An 18140-nucleotide genomic window follows, 5' to 3' on the forward strand; every position below is an offset into this window, starting at 1 on the left:
ATCGGAAGCAGGCTCCAGGCTCTGAGCTGTCAGCACAGAGCCCGACACGGGGCTTGAACCCACAGACTGTGAGATCATGACCTGAGCCGAAGTCGGACGCTCAACCGACTGAGCCACCCAGGCGCCCCCCCAGCATTCTTTTCTTAGCACAAAGGTGGATCTGCTGGCTAAGCTCTATGCCATGGTGTTCTATCTACCCATAAGGGGTACTATATAGGTTAATAGAAGTCCTGGTTCCAGGCTCTTTTTATCTTACTTCTCCACGGTATATAGTTTCCACTCCCAAGGTCACTTCATGGACCAAGATGCTACTATGTTCCAGTTAGTAGGAAGGAGGAGGGAGGAAAACAGGACATTCACACACCCCCTTTAAGTGTGTTAAAAGTTCCTGACAGGTGCGCACACCACATAGCCCCATGGTCCTATTAAGCTGCAAGAAATGGATACATGGCCCCTAAACTTGTAAGTTTATTTCTGTGAAAGGTTGTGAAGGATCAGGATGTCAGTTTTGCTAGGCACATAGCGGTCCCTGCTGCAGTTGGGAACCATGAAGTGCTCAGGAAACGTCAACAGCTCTGGCTCTTCTCCTGCATTCACCCTGGATGCTCATTTATCTCGCGAGATTTTGTGCATGCTCCTGCTTGACAGAGTTCCCCAAAAAGTCGATCATTTTACTGATCGATATAAACGCTTCTTAATTAAGTGAATTGAAACTGTGGCATGCTAATTTTCAGTCAAACGCTGCAGATCGAAATCAGAGTTTGCTTACAGTCAGAAAAACTTCATGTGCGCTTTTTAAAACAAAACGAATCTGTTAACAGTGATAAAAGAGAAGCGAGTTTAGGTCCTTATACTTTAAGTCTTATAATCAGCCTCCTTTCATTTGTTTCTTTTCAATTAAAATTTTTTTTTTTTTTAGTGTTTATTTTTGAGAGAGAGGGGCATAGTGCAAGTGGGGGAGGGGAAGAGAGAGAGAGAGAGAGAGGGAGACACAGTCCGAAGCAGGCTCCAGGCTTTGAACTGTCAGCACACAGCCTGGTGGGGGACTCGAACTTACGGACTGTGAGATCATGCCCTGAGCCAAAGTCAGACGCTCAGCTGACTGAGCCACGCAGGTGCCCCTCTCTTCACTTTTAAAAGCAGAAACGGGGGCACCTGGGTCACTCAGTCAGTTGAGCGTCTGACTCTTGATTTTGGCTCAGGTCGTGATCCCAGGGTCATGGGATTGAGCCCCACATCGGGCTCTGCACTGGGCGTGGAGCCTGTTTAAGGTTCTCTCTGGTCCTTTGTCCCTCTCCTTTGCTCTCTTGCCCTCTCTCTCAAAAATGAAATGGAATGGAATCTTAGAAAACGTGTTAGCCTCATTCTGCCCAGCGTCCACATCTACACATAGACAACGTTCAACCATTTTCTCTTGTCAGGTCACAGTTCTTAATCATTTCTGATTCTTTTTGTTTTAAAGTCAAAATGAGGAAAACTCACGTATCTTGTAACAGCTTCGTTGAGGCATATGATACAGACGCTGTAAAATCCAGTTTGAGGACGTTTCTTCTTGTGACTGCAGTCCGTCCCTGCCCTTACCCTGTCTTCATCCTGAGCCTCAGGCAGTCACTAATGTGCTCTCAGCCTCCGTGGAGTCCCCTTTTCTGGACCATCATAAATACTTTACGTTGTACCTAAACCATCGGTTATGAGGCAGGCTAATGGCCTCTGCAGAGGTGGCTAATAAGGAAGGTGATCTTATACATACCATGTAAAGTAATTCTTAGCTCTTTGCTCAATTTTTGTCTTTGTTTTTATCTCCCTTCACCCCTTAGTTTTAACGGTGGAGGAAAAAGGGCCACATCCAAACACTTATTTATAGACACAGATGCCTATTTGGGACCCTCTGCAAATCTAGGTCATTATCCCAGGTTGGTAGATCCTTTAATGTTAGGAGGTGGGTAGGATTTGGGTGTGGATTGGTTTATCTGCTGTGAAATTATTAACTGTTTAGCGTTCTTTAAATATTGACCAACATTTTTCTAAATATTCTCTCAGTACTTACGTAACTAAGACCCCCAAACTCAAGAGTTAACAATTGAGGGGCGCCTGGGTGGCTCAGTAGGTTAAGCGTCCGACTCTCAGGGTTACATCAGGTATTTCCAAAGTACTGTTTGTGCCCATTCAGATGCCCTTTTCTCAGCCCGGTGTCCCTCCTGTCCCGTAAATACTTGTCCTAATTATTTTCTCTTCACAATCCAGCCTGTTGTTTACTTAGCTTTGAAGACCTTGTTCTGTGTGTGTGGTCCCCATAGTCCAGCCCAAAGGTTCTATTGCAACTGCTTGCTGTCCGTGGGGCCTGTGTGGGTCTGGTTTCATAAGGTCCGGGGCCTTTGGTCTGTCTGGCCCCCTGAAACTGATTGCCGTGAACCAGCACCCCGGCAACTTGCATCAGTAATATATGACAGTACGATTCGTCCCACACACTTCGCTGCCGTTATCTATGCTCCTAAGGAGTCACTCTGTTTTAGGTGTGTCTTTTCTTTTTTTTAAAAAAAATTTTTTTTTTCATCATTTATTTATTTTTGGGACAGAGAGAGACAGAGCATGAACTGGGGAGGGGCAGAGAGAGAGGGAGACACAGAATCGGAAACAGGCTCCAGGCTCTGAGCCATCAGCCCAGAGCCCGACGCGGGTCTCGAACTCACGGACCGCGAGATCGTGACCTGGCTGAAGTCGGACGCTTAACCGACTGCGCCACCCAGGCGCCCCAAGGTGTGTCTTTTCTAAATAGCATATGGCATTATTCCTTCTAAGAATCTACAGTTTCTAATCAGTGCCTTTACCCGTTTGCATTTATTGTCATTAAAACGTATTAGGACCTACTTACTAGGAATTACTCTGTGTTTTCTATTATTTCATGGTTTTACCTTGCTTTTTTTTCCTCTCTTATTTCTTTACTTGTAATCGGTTTTCTTTCTGTCTTTACTGTACTCTTACTGTAACTCTTTTTTTTTTTTTTTTTTTACTGTAACTCTTGATTTGGGAGGTGGGGGCACGTTGTTCCGCATGTTGTTCAGCGTGGTGACTCTGGATCCAGATCGCTGCCGTTAGGTCCCATCTTGAAGTGGGATCTGGGGAACACTACCTAACTTCCGTGTCTCCATTTCCCTATTTGTGAAATGATGATAATGAAAAATAGGGCCTACGGGGGCACCTGGGTAGCTCAGTTGGTTGGGCGTCTGACTTTGACTCAGGTCGTGATCTCATGGTTTGTGAGTTTGAGCCCCGCATCGGACCCTGCGCTGGCCATACGATCCTGCTTGGGATTCTCTCTCTCTCCCTCTCTTTCTGCCCCTCCCTTACTCGCGTTCATTCTCTCGAAATAAATAAGCTTTACAAAAATCACAGGGCCTACATCCTTTAATTATTGTGAGGATTTAACTGAGTTATCCCTGTGAAGGGTTTAGAACAAAGACTGTGACAAAGTGCACTCAACAAATGTTAGCTGCCATTTTTTTTTTTTTTAGTAAGCTAAACTGTTTTTAATTGTTTTACAGTCCCAAGCGCTTTCTCATGTTTCCCTTCAACTTTTTATTTTCAAGATGTTCAAGCCCACTGGAAAGTAGAATGGTTTAAGGGTCATGCGACTCTTCTTTCCCTTAATTTCCTGATTGTTAACATGTTGCCTTATTTGTTTTTGTTTTTCCCTTTGTGTGTGTGTGTCTTGCCACGTACTGAATCGCAGACATGACACTTCGCCACCGGCTAGTTCAGCATGTGTCTCTCCTAAATGACATTCTCCCAAATAACCACCATATGGTCGTGGAGGAAAACAAAAAAGAACATGTTATTGAATGTGATATTCATTAATGTCCTAAGATGTGCCTTCTGTATTCAAATTTCCATACCTGTTTTTTTGTAAATTTTTTTAATGTTTATTTCTTTTTGAGACAGAGAGAGAGAATGAGTGGGGGAAGGGCAGAGAGAGAGGGAGATACAGAATCCGAAGCAGGCTCCGAGCTCTGTGCTGACAGCTCAGAGCCCGATGTGGGGCTCGAACCCACAGACCGCGAGATCATGACCTGAGCTGAAGTCAGACGCTCAACCGACCGAGCCACTCAGGCGCCCCTCCATACCTGCTTTTATGATCCAGGGTCCAGTGAGGGTCCATGCATCACCTTTGGTTGTTGTTGCTTTAGCCCCTTTTTATCTAAAACAATCTTCCCAGAGCGCCTGGGGGGCTCAGTCCATTAAGCATCCAACTTCGGCTAAGGTCGTGATCTCGCAGTGCATGAGTTCAAGCCCCGTGTCGGGCTCTGTGCTGACAGCTCAGAGCCTGGAGCCTGCTTCGGAGTCTGTGTCTCCCTCTCTCTCTGCCCCTCATCCGCTCACACTCTGTCTCTCAAAAAATAAGTAAACATTAAAAAAAAAAAAATAGAACAATCTCCCCATCTTTTTTTGTTTTCCTGGCGCTGATTTTTCAAAGAGCCTATGCCATTTTTTTCAGTGAATGTCTTAGACTCTGGATTTCTCCCCTCATGTTAGTTTCCTCATGAGCAGATTCCGATTAAAGCATTTAGGCAGGAATACTATGAAGAGGGTGGTGTGTACTTAATCCGAGACCTATAATCGCAGGTGGCGCTGGCTTTGATCGTTTGGCTTGAGGTAGTGAGTGCCAGATTCCTTCGTGGGAAATATACATTTTCTCCTTTGTAATTAGAGAGTAATCTGTAACACGACAGAGAGGATTTGACTGTCTGGGACTCCAGTAAATTTTCATCCGGTGGTTTAGCATCCGCTGCTTATTCGCACTTGAATAATGACTGCAGTGGCGGTTTCAAATATTCTTACGTTTTCAGTATGCGTACTTGCCTCCGTTAGGATACATTCAGCTGTAAATTACAAAAACCAAACAACTCGTTCAATCAGCTTAACCGTTAAAAGTTCAAGTAACTGACTCCTGTAACTGGAAGTCCCAGGGTAGGTGTTTCGGAATTTGAATGCAAAGGAGCCGTGGATGCCTGAATGAAAATTAAGAGTTTCCAAGATAAGTCAGGATGCTGGTTGTACAGGCAACTTTTAAGGCTCATTTGTGATATTTTAAGATACGTGCTTTTTTCTGATCTCTGTTCCCAGATAATGCACCTTATCTTTTGTATCATCATTAATCATAAATTTAGTTCTGGATTTTTAAAAATTCTTTTTTTTCCAGATTTTTAAGAATGCTAATAAAACATTATTTTGTTGTGTTTCAATTTATCAATGTTTTTAGACATTAATTTTTTTCACTGTTGCTTCTTGAATCTCATTCCTCCTTTCTGGATGATTTTTATTCTTGCTGATATGTGTCTTTCAGAAGTTCTTTCAGGAAGGGCCTGGAAAGAGTAACCCCTCAGTCTGTTGATGTCTTAAAAAATGCCTTTATAGGGACCCCTGGGTGGCTCGGTCGGTTGAGCATCCAACTTTGGCTCAGGTCATGATCTCATGGGTTCATGGCTTTGAGCCCTGCGTTGGGCTCTGTGCTGACAGCTCAGACCCTGGAGCCTGTTTCAGATTTTGTCTCCCTCTCTCACTGCCCCTCTGCCTCTTGCACTCTGTCTCTCTCAAAAATAAACATTAAAAAAACGCCTTTATCTTTTTCTCATTCTTGAATATTACTGGGTGTGAAAATCCAAGTTGGTAGCAACTCTGCCTGCTCGGCTGATGTTACACTCTTTCCTTCTTGTTCTTGGTGACGAGTCTGGCATCAACCTGTCTTGGCTTTGTAGACAAGTATTTTCTTTTGTAGTTTTTTTTTTATATATGTATATAATTTTTTAAATTTTACATCCAAATTAGCATCTAGTGCAACAATGATTTCAGGAGTAGATTCCTTAGTGCCCCTTCCCCATTGAGCCCATCCCCCCTCCTGTAACCCTCAGTTTGTTCTCCATATTTAAGAGTCTCTTCTGTTTTGTCCCCTTCCCTGAGTTTATATTCGTTTTGTTTCCCTTCCCTTATGTTCATCTGTTTTGTCTCTTAAAGTCCTCATGGGTGAAGTCATATGCTTTTTGTCTTTCTCTTGACTAATTTCACTTGGCATAATACCCTCCAGTTCCATCCACGTAGTAACAAATGGCAAGATTTCATTCTTTTTGATTGCCAAGTGATACTCCATTGTGTATATATACCACATCTTCTTTATCCACTCATCCATCGATGGACGTTTGGGCTCTTTCCATACTTTGCCTATTGTCGATAGTGCTGCTAGAAACATGGGGGTGCATGTGTCCCTTCAAAACAGCACACCTATATCCCGTGGAGAAATGCCTAGAAGTGCAATTGCTGAGTCGTAGGGTAGTTCTATTTTTAGTTTTTTGAGGAACCTCCATACTGTCTTCCAGAGTGGCTGCACCAGCTTGCATTCCCATCTTTTGTAGTTTTAAAGATTTTCTTTTCCTTTTTGTACCATAACATGGCCGCACGAGGATTTAAAGAAAATTATCTTGGGGCGCCTGGGTGGCTCAGTCGGTTGAGCGTCTGACTTCAGCTCAGGTCACGATCTCGCAGTCCGCGAGTTCGAGCCCCGCGTCGGGCTCTGGGCTGATGGCTCAGAGCCTGGAGCCTGCTTCTGATTCTGTGTCTCCCTCTCTCTCTGCCCCTCCCCCGTTCATGCTCTGTCTCTCTCTGTCCCAAAAATAAATAAACGTTGAAAAAAAAAAAAAAGAAAATTATCTTAGACATTCAGTAACCTTTCTTAATCTGAGGGCCTCAGTTAAACTCTGGAAAAGTTTTAGCCTTTTCCTCTACTGTTTATTCTCCATTGTTGACTGTTCTGTCCTCTGCACTCAGACACCTTCCAGATGGCTTTATTTCTCTTCCATATGTTCTCTCTCAACTTTGTCCTGCACCTCAAGACATCTTCTCTTTCCTGTCTCTGTTTGCTAATCACCTTTTAAGCTGTGACTTGTCTACTTTCTGATTCATTTTTCGTTTTCAATTTGCAACAGTTATGTCTTTTATTCCTAAGATGTTACTTGGTTCTTTTTCTGTCCATCCTTATTTCAAAACCTCCTGCCCTAAACATTTTAAGAACACTTACTTAAAAAATTTTTTTTTGGATGGTCCTATTATTTCTACTTTATCCGGTGTGAAATCTTTCATGTGTTGGTTTCGTGGAGTTTCTTTCCTGGCATTAGATTTCTTATCTGTTTATATCCTGGGTCATGGAACATACCTGTATCCATACTTTGTTAATTTTAAGACTCTTTTTTTTTTTTTTTTTTTTTTTTTTGCATATTAACGTCTATAATTGGAATTCCTCTTGCGGTTGATAAAATATAAAATACCATGTCATAATTTAATTGGCCAATTCTTTGTGGCACATAATGATACCTTAGACGCGTTGAAAGCCACACTTAATTTCACCAAGCATCATCTCACCAATGCCTGCTACCTCAGACTGTGGTTTTGATCTGTTTCTTTATGATTTTTGTCTGTGAGCTTATTTCCCAAGGGGGTTGTCTTCCTTGTGAGTCACATATTTGCCCTATTTTTTTAAATGTTATTTACTTATTTTGAGAGAGAGATGGAGAGTGAGTAGGAGAGGGGCAGAGAGAGAGGGAGAGAGAATCCCAAGCAGGCTTCGCACGGTCAGCACAGAGCCCGATGCGGGGCTTGAACTTACAAACTGTGAGATCATGACCTGAGTTGAAACTAAGAGTCAGATGCTTAACCGACTGAGCCACCCAGGCACCCCATGGCCTGTCCATTTTTTAAAGGTTTTATGTCTGATCAGATCAAATGAAATCTACCCGTTCTAGTCCCAGGCTTTCCTTACCATGACTGCATCAGGTTCATACCCTCTCCGGTACACGGCAGCCCTTTCTGCTCCTGGCTCATTTGTACCCATGGGTCCAGGCTGGCAGGTAGATTTTCTGGTCTCCTGATGGGGGACAGAGTGGGGGACGGGCAGTGCTTTCCTAACTCCTAACACTTCCTGCTCAGTGGAACTTGTGCCTTGACCTCTGACCCTTCTCACCAGCCATAGCCACCTCATAATTCATGTGGATCTTTTTCTATTGGTTCTTGATGTTGTTCTCCCCTCCAGCCTTCACCTCCAAATTTGGGGGTAGAGGGTGGGGTCCCAGCCCCTCTCTTTTCCTGCTGGGACCCAGGAAGGTGAATGGCAAGATGACTGTTGGGGCCTTTCTTTGTTCTTACGTTATAGAAATTCCTGTGTTGGAGCGCCTGGGTGGCTCAGTCAGTAAGCGTCCGACTTCGGCTCAGGTCATGATTTCACGGTCCGTGAGTTCGAGCCCCGCATCGGGCTCTGTGCTGACAGTTCAGAGCCTGGAGCCTGCTTCAGATTCTGTGTCTCCCTCTCTCTCTGCTCCTCCCCCACTCACACTCTGTCTCTCTCTCAAAAATAAATAAACATGAAAAAAAAGAAATTCCTCAGTGTTTTTCAGTGCCTCCTTCCCCTCCCCTTCTCTCCCTCTCTTGTCCTGGAATTTCTCATACTCAAATTCATGACACACTGATATCCTCATTTCTTACGGGGCCCCCCCCTCCCGTTTTGGAGTGTTTCTCCCTCCCATGTCACAGTTCCCATTGTCCTCCTTTGAGGCACCTTCTCTGTGTTTAATGTATGTCTTTTGATGTGTATCTTTGAAAACTGCAAAGTGGTTTTATTGTTTTTGGCTGTATATATGTTTATATTCACCTAAGAGTATAAGAGTTCAGATTTCCTGTTTTTTTTCTTTTCATAATTTTTTTTTTTTTTTTTCACTTCACAGAGGTAGGCAAACAGCCCCACAAACTAAATCCAGCCACAGCTTGCTTTGGTAAATAAAGTTTCGAACACAGCCACACCTAATCGTCACACGTTGCCGGTGGCCATTCTCGTGCTGCTACAGCACACTTGAGTAGTGGCCTCAGGGACCATTTGGTCTGCAAAGTTGAAAATGCTTACTGTTTGGCCCTTTTTGGAAAAAAAGTTCATTGACCTCTCTGATTTATAGCGTAGACGGTGGTTTTGCTTTAAGTTGTAGTGAAATGTACATAACATGAAATTTACCACCATAACCATTTTTCGATGTATAGGTAAGTAGCATTAAACACACTCACGTTGCCGTGAAACCATCTCCGTCGTTCATCTCCAGAACTTTTTCATCCTGCAGAACTGGAACTGTGTCTTCGGTAAAGAGTAACAACTCCATTTCTCCCTTTTGTCCGTCCCCTGGCAACTACTGTTCCATCACTGGTTTTCTGTCTCTAAGTTCGGCTTCCCTAGATACCTCCTCTAGGTGGAATCATACAGTGTTGGTCTTTCTGGGTCTTCGCTTAGTGTCTTCGGGTTTGATTCATGTTGTAGCACGTGTCGGAATCTCCTTCCTTTTTGAGAGTGACGAATACTCCGTTGTGGGTGTGGACCACATACCGCTTATCCATTCATCCCTTAATGAGCATGTGGACTCTCCTTCCACCTCTTGGGTGTTGGGAATGATGGTGCTCTGAACATGGGTGTGCAGGTAGCTCTTGGAGAATGTGCTTTCATTTCTTTTTCTGTATGCTCAGCAGTGATATTGCTGGACCCTGTGATACTTCTTAATTTTTTGAGGAACCACTATACTTTATTTCCATAGCGGCCGTACCGTTTTACGTGCCCAGCAGCACGGCACGCGGGTTGCAGTCTATCCACATTCTCACCAGCATGTGTTACGTTCCTTTTCTTCTTTAAAGCAGCCATTCTAATGGGTGTGAGATACCATCTAACTGTGATTTTGATTTGCATTTCCTTATTGATTAGTGAGGTTGAGCATTTTTTTTCATGTGCTGGTGGCTGTTTGTAGATCTTTGGAGAAATGTCTATTCAAGGCCTTTGCTCATTTGTTTAAATCATTAAACAATTTTAACGTTTACCTGTTTATCTTGAGAGAGGGTGCCTGCATGCACATGTGTGCAAGTGGGGGAGGAGCAGAGAGAGAGAGGGAGAGAGGGAATCATAAGCAGGCTCCGTACCGTCAGCACAGAGCCCAACGTGGGGCTGCGAGATCGTGACCTGAGCCGACATCAAGCGTCATCCAGATGTTCAACCGACAGAGCTACCCAGACGTCCGGGTTGTTTTATTGTAGTTCTTTAGATATTCTGGTTATGATATCCAGATATCCTTATCCGATACATGATTTGGAAATATTTTCTCCCATCCCGTGGGTTGCCAGACTCTGCTCTGTTGATGGTGTCGTTTGGTGCACAGAAGTTTTCAATTTTGATGTAGCTGAAAAGATCTGTTTTTACGTTAGTTACCTGTGAGCAGTGTAATGTCAGATCTCGCCGTGTTGCTTTATATACACCTGGTGTTCTGCTTTTAACTGTAATACGCGTCGATCATAATTTACTTCTCTAGTTTCCCAGCGACGATCTCTGTGATGCCCCACCATCCCACAACCACAGCCTGCCTCAGTGAATATCCTCCGTGTGTTCCTCTGGAGCTCTATGGGAGGGTCTCTGCCATTGGTACCCAGGAGTGAAATGTGTGGGTGGCAGGGCATACGCGTGCCTCAGTCTCACTAAGTGTTGCCAGCTCTGTCCCCACCATCTCAGACTCCGGTCTTGTTTGACATCTTTAAAATACATTCTTTTTCTGGAGACCTCTGCTTCCTCCCAGTCTCTGGCCCTTTGCAGGAGGCAGCCATGGGAAGTAGAATTGTTGACGTCGGAGACTGTTGAAAAGTAAAAGCTGTTTTCTCTCTCCCCTGTTCTCTAGGGTGGACTTGGGACTGTTTCCAAGAATGGGGCTCCTACATCCAGCTGGCTGTCCCCAGTATGTTCATGGTGTGCATTGAGTGGTGGACCTTTGAGATCGGAACCTTCCTTGCAGGTTGGTCAGTGGTTCAGCGGAAATCTGAGAACAACCTGGTGGATCTTGTCTCCACAGCTCAAGAGACATAAGTCTTACTGCTCCTCCCTTTCCATTCCGCCGAGCTCTCGTGGAAGTTTTCAGCGTAGAATTAAATCCTTGCCCAACCGTAAGCATATTCGAGTTCAGTGGGCCTTTAGCTCTGCCTCACTGCCCTTCACTTTATAGATTGAGCGAGGGAGGTCATGGTTAAGAAGTGTGCCACGGTCACGGAGAGGGAGAACTGAAACCTGAATCTGGGTCTCGTGACTCTCTCAGACCTTCTGCTTCAGCTGACTTTTGCTGGGCAGCATGCAGATTTTTAATCCATTTACAGAGTGACTGATTCGGCTCTGTTTTAGACGTGATCTTTGTTTCTATCAGAGCTGTGATAATTTTGGTCCTGGGTGTTCACCGTAGCCATCTTACTGCCAGGAAAGTAATAGAGAACATAATAGAGACAGGATGACACTGATTGGTGTTAAAGGCTCTGGAGACACTTGAATACTCCAGCTCCTACCACATCAGAGTTCCTCTGTCTGCCTTCCCACCCCCCACATTGTGACCCCGCGTCTGCCCGAGGAATGACCTGCAACTCTGGGAGCCTCGTTTTCTACTTTAAACCTGATGTTTTGTTCTTTGGTGGATACAGACTTGTAGAGTGAACCTGTCCCATGTCGTAGCTGCCTTAGTTCTTGGAAGCTTCCTGGGAGTGGATACCTGGGGTTCTCCTCCACACAGATCATGAATTCTGCCATTGGCTTTTGCTCCTGGGGGTGATCCTGGCTTCTTTTAAGTTAAGACACGTTCTGTTTTCACAAGGAAAATGTTTGCTTTGATCCACTTTCTGAGATGTGTTTTGTGTGTGTCTGCCCAACATTTCAGGACTGATTAGCGTGACAGAGCTCGGGGCCCAGGCCATCATTTACGAACTGGCCTCTGTAGCCTACATGGTAAGAACCTTTGAGGTGAGACCCAGCACCTTCTCTGCACAAACTCTGCTAGGCTGTTGGCATTGCATTCACTCGACACCCCCCGCCCCCCCCCCCCCAGGCCGTGCACTGGGGAGAGAGGAGAGCCAGACAGCAGGAGAGAGAGCACATGGGAGGGAGTGTGGATTTTGGATCCACATTTTGCCATGCTGCTCCCAGCTGTGCGACTGTGAGCTCATTACTTAACCTTTCTGAGCTTCCGTTTTCTCATGTACAAAATGGGGAAGAAATGCTTCCACCGAGTGAAGGTAGAATATGATAATGTGTTAAAGCACTTGGCGCAACGCCTGGCACGTTTATGCAACAAATACGGAATCGGTGGTGCTGGGATATGATGGAGAGCGAGATGGGGGTGTCCCCTGCCCTCTCGTGGCCTGTGGTCTGGTGGGGAGACAGAGACAAACAAGTAAACCGGTAAACGAGAGCATGACCGACATAGATGACGCGTAACCATAGAAGCAGCAATAAAAGTCTGAGGTGCGTAAAACCAGAGCTGTGTGCTTTCAGGCGGGTTCGTCAGAAACAGTCCTCTGAGTTGCTGGTTAAGCTGAGACTTGAAAGGGGAGAGGAGCCAGCCCAGGGAGCCCGAGCGTGAGAGCTGACTGCAGAGCCTGCCTGAGCAGAGGCTCCGGGATGGAAAAGAGCATGTGGCGTGTTCAGGGGCCCCAGACAGGAACCTGGCTGACGGGGTTGGTGAGGAAAGAAGGGTGATGTGTAGAAGCCGGCTTAGGGGAGGACAGGTGTCTGGGGGTCTGGAAGGAGGCTGTTCGAATCATCTGGGTGAGCACCTAGGAGCCTGCTGGTGGGCGAAGAGAAAAGTGGGTGAGTTAGTTGTGTGGGAGGGCAGAGGTGACAGGACCTGGCCGGGCTTTGGGTGCGGGACGCAAGGCAATGAATAGGGAAAATCACAAACGACCCCAGAGTCTCCAGCTTGAATAACCGCTTGAAGAGGATGCCTCTACCTCTTGATACTTGAATATTCCAAACCCGTACAAATCATCCCTTTGTTTTGTTTCTTATTTTTTTTATTATTTTTTATTTTGAAATGTTCATTTTGAGAGAGAAAGAGCATGAGCTGGGAGGGGCAAAAAGAGAGAGAGAGAGAGAGAGAGAGAGACACTCCCAACCAAGCTCCGTGCTGTCAGCACAGAGCCCAACACGGGGCTCGACTCCACAAACCATGAGATCATGACTTGAGCCTAAATCAAGAGTCAGACGCTTAATCAACTGAGCCACCCAGGCGCCCCTGATTCTTATTTTTTTAGAGACCAAGGGAGGCTATCTGGGCAGTGGGATTGTGGGTTTTTTGTTTCCTTTTTTTTTTTTAATCTTAAAAATGAAAACAAAAAGGTTTTTAGTGGGGATCGATGAAGTGGTTTAGGAATAAAAAGCATGTCCAGGAGCAAACCCCAAGATGTACAAGTCAGGAGGAGGACAACTCAGCCAAGGGGGAGGACAAGGCAGTGTGGAATGAAGAAAATCAAGAGAACACGTTGTAGAAGAAACGAGCTATGAAGGGTTCACAGAAGGAATGACAGTTGTATGGAGAGCCGCTGGGAGGTGGCGTAAGGCAAGGTTGGAAAGTGTCCCTTGGGTTTTGGGTCATTAGAGACCTTGGGTGGGGACCAAGAGCCGTATTCCAACACATTGGCTTTCAAGGTTGGTGAAGGAGCAGAGGCTGCTGACGGAGACAGTTCCGTCTGGAGGTTTGGTAGTTGATGGTGGGAAATAATACCATCAAGGGAGGGTTTGGGTTTAGCTTCTGTTTTGAAATGGGGGCACTAGAGTTTATTGATAGATATGTGGTCAACACTACCTGTCTTCTAAATCTCTCGTCTTCCAAGTCTTCTCTGTTTCTACCTGCTCTGTCACAGGCTTCCTTTTGTTTTTATTTTTAGTTGAGGTAAAAACCACAAAAAGTTAAAATTTACCATCTTAACCAATTTTAACTGTGCAATTTAGTAGCGTTAACATTGTTGTGCGGACGGGTTCGTGAGTTTGAGCCCTGCATCGGGGTCTGTGCTGATGGTGCAGAGCCTGCGTGGGATTCTCATTCTCTCCTCCCTCTCTCTCTCTCTCTCTCTCTCTCTCTCTCTCTCTCTGCCCTTCCCCCACTCATGCTTTCTCCCTCAAAATAAATAAACTTAAAAAAACATTTTGCAGCTGATCTCCAGAAACTTTTCACCCTGTAAGATGGGAATGCTACCTATTAAACAGTTGCCTGTTTAATTGATTAACTCCTATAATTTAACACTCCTCCCTCAGCTGTTGGGAACCACTATTCCACTTTCTGTTTCTTGTCACAGGCGTCCCTCTGCTAGAGACAGTAAGGCAATGATTCTTCATTATTCCTGTGGAAAAAACAAGTCCCCACAGGGGTGGGCTTACCGTAAAAATTATAAAATACAAAGAAATAATCTAGCATGGGCAAGAGCTTGAACAGATACAACAAACAGGAAAGTTAGAGTTCAGAACTTGAGATGATGGTGTAATAATGGAGGAGTAGAAAAGTATCATGGTTAAAGTCATGAAACCTAAAAGAAGGAGCTAAAACCAAAAGAACGTTATTTGGAGAAGAACCGAGTAAGATTTTTTAATTGACGAATTGTAGCCATTCAAATGTAGTACTTGATAGGATCAGCAGATTAGTTAAAGCTGGAAAATAATGAACTTGAAGACGTATCTGGAAATTCCCAGAATAAAACAAAGACATGTAAATAGATGGAATTAGATACATAGACCAATCTGTGCATATATGATCAAATGATTTTTAAGAAAGAGACCATTCAGCGGGGACAGGACAGTTTGTTCAGGAACAGATGCTGGGGAAACTGGACATCCACATGCAAAAGAATGAAGTTGCCCTCTTACCTCACCCCATATACAAAAATTAATTCAAAGTGGATCAAAGACCTAATGTAAGCCCTAAGCAATAAAACTTCTAGAAAAAGACAGAAGGCCAAAGCTTCACGACATTGGATTTGGCAATGATTTCTTGCATGTGACACCAAAGGCACAGGCAATGAAAGAAAAAATAGACAAGCCGGACTCGATGAATGAAAAATTCTGTGCATCCAAAGGCCATATTCACCGAATAGAAAGGCAGCCCACAGTGGGAGAAAATACTTGCGAATACTGTGGGATAAGGGATTAATATCCAAAATCTAGAGAGAACTAAAACTCAGTAGCAAAAAACCAAACTGGATTAAAAAATGGGCAGAGGATTTGAATAGGTTTTTTCCCAAGAAAGATCTACAGATGGACAATAAGCACGTGAAAAGATACTCAGCATCATTAATCATTAGGAAATAATTGACAAAACAACTACATTGAGATACCACCTTATACACGTTAGAATGGCTACCATTCCAAAAACCCAAACACAGAAGATAACAAGTGTTCGTGGGAATGTAAAATGGTACAGCTACCATGGAAGGAAATGCGGTGGTCCTTCAAAAAATTAAAAATAACGGTGTCATGTGCTGAGGCAGTGTCCCTTTGGCATAGACCTAAAAAGAACTGAAAACAAGCTCTCCAAGATACCTGCACACCTGTGTTCGCGACAGCGTTACGCACAGTGGCTAAAAGGTGGAAGCTGCCCACGTGCCCGTCGACGAATGAATGAATAAGCAGAACGTGATATACACATTCAGTGGAATATTACTCAGCCTTAAAAAGGAAGGAGATTCTGATATAGGCTACCAAAGGGATGAGCCTTGGGACAACATGCTAAGTGAAATAAGCCAGTCCCCAAACGACGTACAGGCATATACCTCAGACGCATTGCAGGTTTGGTTCCAGACCACAACCACGAAGTGAATATTGCAATAAAGTCAACAAGATAAAGTTTTCTGGTTCCACGGTGCATATAAAAGTTCTGTTTACGTTACACTATAGTCTACTAAGCGTGCAATAGCATCTGTCTAAGAGATGTCCATGTCCTAGCTAAAAATACTTCATTGCTCAAGAAAACTAACCATCCTCTGAGCTTTCAGCCAGTGGCAATCTTGGGACAAGGGTCTTGCCTCAGTGTTGACGACTGCTGACCAGGGTGGTGGTTGCTGAAGGTTGGGGTGGCTCTGGCAACTGTTAAAAATAAGACAGCCATGAAGTATGCTGCATTGACCAGCTCTTCCTTTCGTGAACGGTTTCTCTGTAGCCTGTGATGCTGATTGATAGCATTTGACCCACAGCAGAACTTCTTTTAAAATTGGGAGTCAGTCCTCTCAAACCCTGCTGCTGCTTTTGTCAACTACGTTCATGTAATATTCTAAATGCTTTGTTGTCATTTCGACAGTCTTCATGACATCTTCACCAGGAGTAGATTTCCATCACAAGAAACCACCTCCTTGGGGCGCCTGGGTGGCTCAGTCAGTTAAGCGTCTGACTTTGGCTCAGGTCATGATCTCATGCTCACGGGTTCAAGCCCCGCGTCGGGCTGTGTGCTGACAGCTCAGAGCCTGGAGCCTGCTTCGGCTTCTGTGTCTCCCTGTCTCTCTTTGCCCCTCCCCTGCTCATGCTCTGTCTCTCTTCTTTCTCTCTCTCAAATACAAAATAAAACATTAAAAAAAAAAAAAACAAACCGCTTCCTTTGTTCATTCATAAGAAGCAACTCTTATCCATTCAAGGTTTGTCATGAGGTTGCAACCATTCAGTCACGTGTTCAGGCTCCACTCCACCTCTAATTCCAGTTCTCTCGCTGTTTCCACCACATCTGTGGTTACTTCCTTCACTGAGGTCTTGAACCCCTCAGAGTCATCCATGAAGGTTGGAATCAACTTCTTCCAGACTCCTGCTCGTGTTGATATTTTGATCTCTTCTCCTGAATGATGGATGTTCTCAACAGCATCTAGAATGTTGAATCCTTTCCAGGTTTTCAGTTCACTTTACCCACATCACTGTCTCTGGCAAATACAGTCTTAACGACACGTAGCTCTTAAATAGTTAAGACTTGAAAGTTAAAGTTTGGTCCACGGACTGCAAACTGGATGTTGTGTTGGCAGGCCCGAAAACAGCATTAATCTCATTGTACATCTCCGTAAGAGCTCTTGGGTGACCAGGTACATTGTCAATGAGCAGTGAGTGGTGTTTTTGAAAAGAATCTTTTTCTGAGCAACAGGTCTCAACAGTGGGGTTTAAATATTCAGTAAACCATGTTAACAATAATTGTGCTGTCATCTAGGCTTTCTTGTTCCATTGATAGGTAAAGCACAGGCTGAGTAGATTTAGCACAATTCTTCAGGGTCCCAGGATTTTCAGAATGCTAAGTGAGCATTGGCTTTGACTTAAAGCCACCAGCTTCATTAGCCCCTAACGAGAGTCAGCCAGTCCTTTGAAGCTTTGAAGGCAGACATTGATTGCTCTCCAGCTATGAAGGTCCTGGGTGGCATCTTCCAACATAAGGCTGTTTTGTGTGCGTTGAAAAGCTGCTGTTGAGTGCGGCCACCTTCATGAGTTATCTTAGCTCGATCTTCTGGATAACCTGCCGCAGCTTCTGCATCAACACTTGACATTTCACCTCTCACATTTACGTTACGGAGATGACTTCTTTCCTTAAACCTCCCAAACCAACCCCTGCTAGCTTCAGACTTTCCTTCCGCACTTCCTCACCTCTCTCAACCTTTACAGAATTGAAAAGAATCAGCCTTGCTCTGGATTAGGCTTTGACTTCAGGGAACGTTGGGGCCGGTTTGACCTTCTGTCCAGACCACTGATCGTTTCTCCACATCAGCAATAAGGCTTCACTGGACTAGCACTTTTCCTTTCCTTCGAGAACTTTTCCTTTGCATTCACAACTTGGCCAACTGGTGCAAGAGGCCGAGCTTTCAGCCTGTCTCCATTTCTGAGATGCCTTCCTCGCTAAGCTCAGTCGTTTCTAGCTTTTGGTGTCAAGTGAGAGACGTAAGACGTCCTTTCCCTTGAACACGTAGAGGCCATCGTAGGGTTATTTCTTGGCCTAATTTTAATATTGTTGTGTCTCAGGGAAGGGGGAGGCCTGAGGAGAGGGAGAAAGGTGGGGGAACAGCTGGTTGGTGGAACAGTCAGAACGCGCATAGCATTTATCAGTTAAGTTTGCTGTCTTAAACGGGCTTCGTGAACGAAGTCAACAGTTTGTTTGATCTCATTTTTTTTTTTTCACTTTATTACATTTCCTTTAAAAACTATTTGGGTTAAATAGTCGAAGAACTTTTTCCTAAGACTATATGGAAGGTAAGCTATGAGCCATGCACATACGAAAGAGCCTTTACTTTTCCCGTACACCTGTTCAGTAATTTGAGTGTAG

At 44.6% G+C, this 18140-nt stretch overlaps 1 protein-coding gene across 1 annotated transcript in view; it reads left to right on the forward strand.

The window, feature by feature from the left end:
- Nucleotides 1-18140, forward strand: part of LOC121015742 (multidrug and toxin extrusion protein 2-like) — a 54228-nt gene that overhangs the window by 17639 nt on the left and 18449 nt on the right. The window contains exons 8-9 of the mRNA XM_040452929.1: nucleotides 10734-10847; nucleotides 11751-11818. Of these exons, the coding sequence (XP_040308863.1) occupies nucleotides 10734-10847; nucleotides 11751-11818 (182 nt within the window). The remainder of the gene's footprint in view (nucleotides 1-10733; nucleotides 10848-11750; nucleotides 11819-18140) is intronic.

The sequence above is a fragment of the Herpailurus yagouaroundi genome, unplaced genomic scaffold (genome assembly GCF_014898765.1).
Source record: "Herpailurus yagouaroundi ecotype Mexico unplaced genomic scaffold, PumYag 208, whole genome shotgun sequence".
Taxonomy (NCBI): domain Eukaryota; kingdom Metazoa; phylum Chordata; class Mammalia; order Carnivora; family Felidae; genus Herpailurus; species Herpailurus yagouaroundi.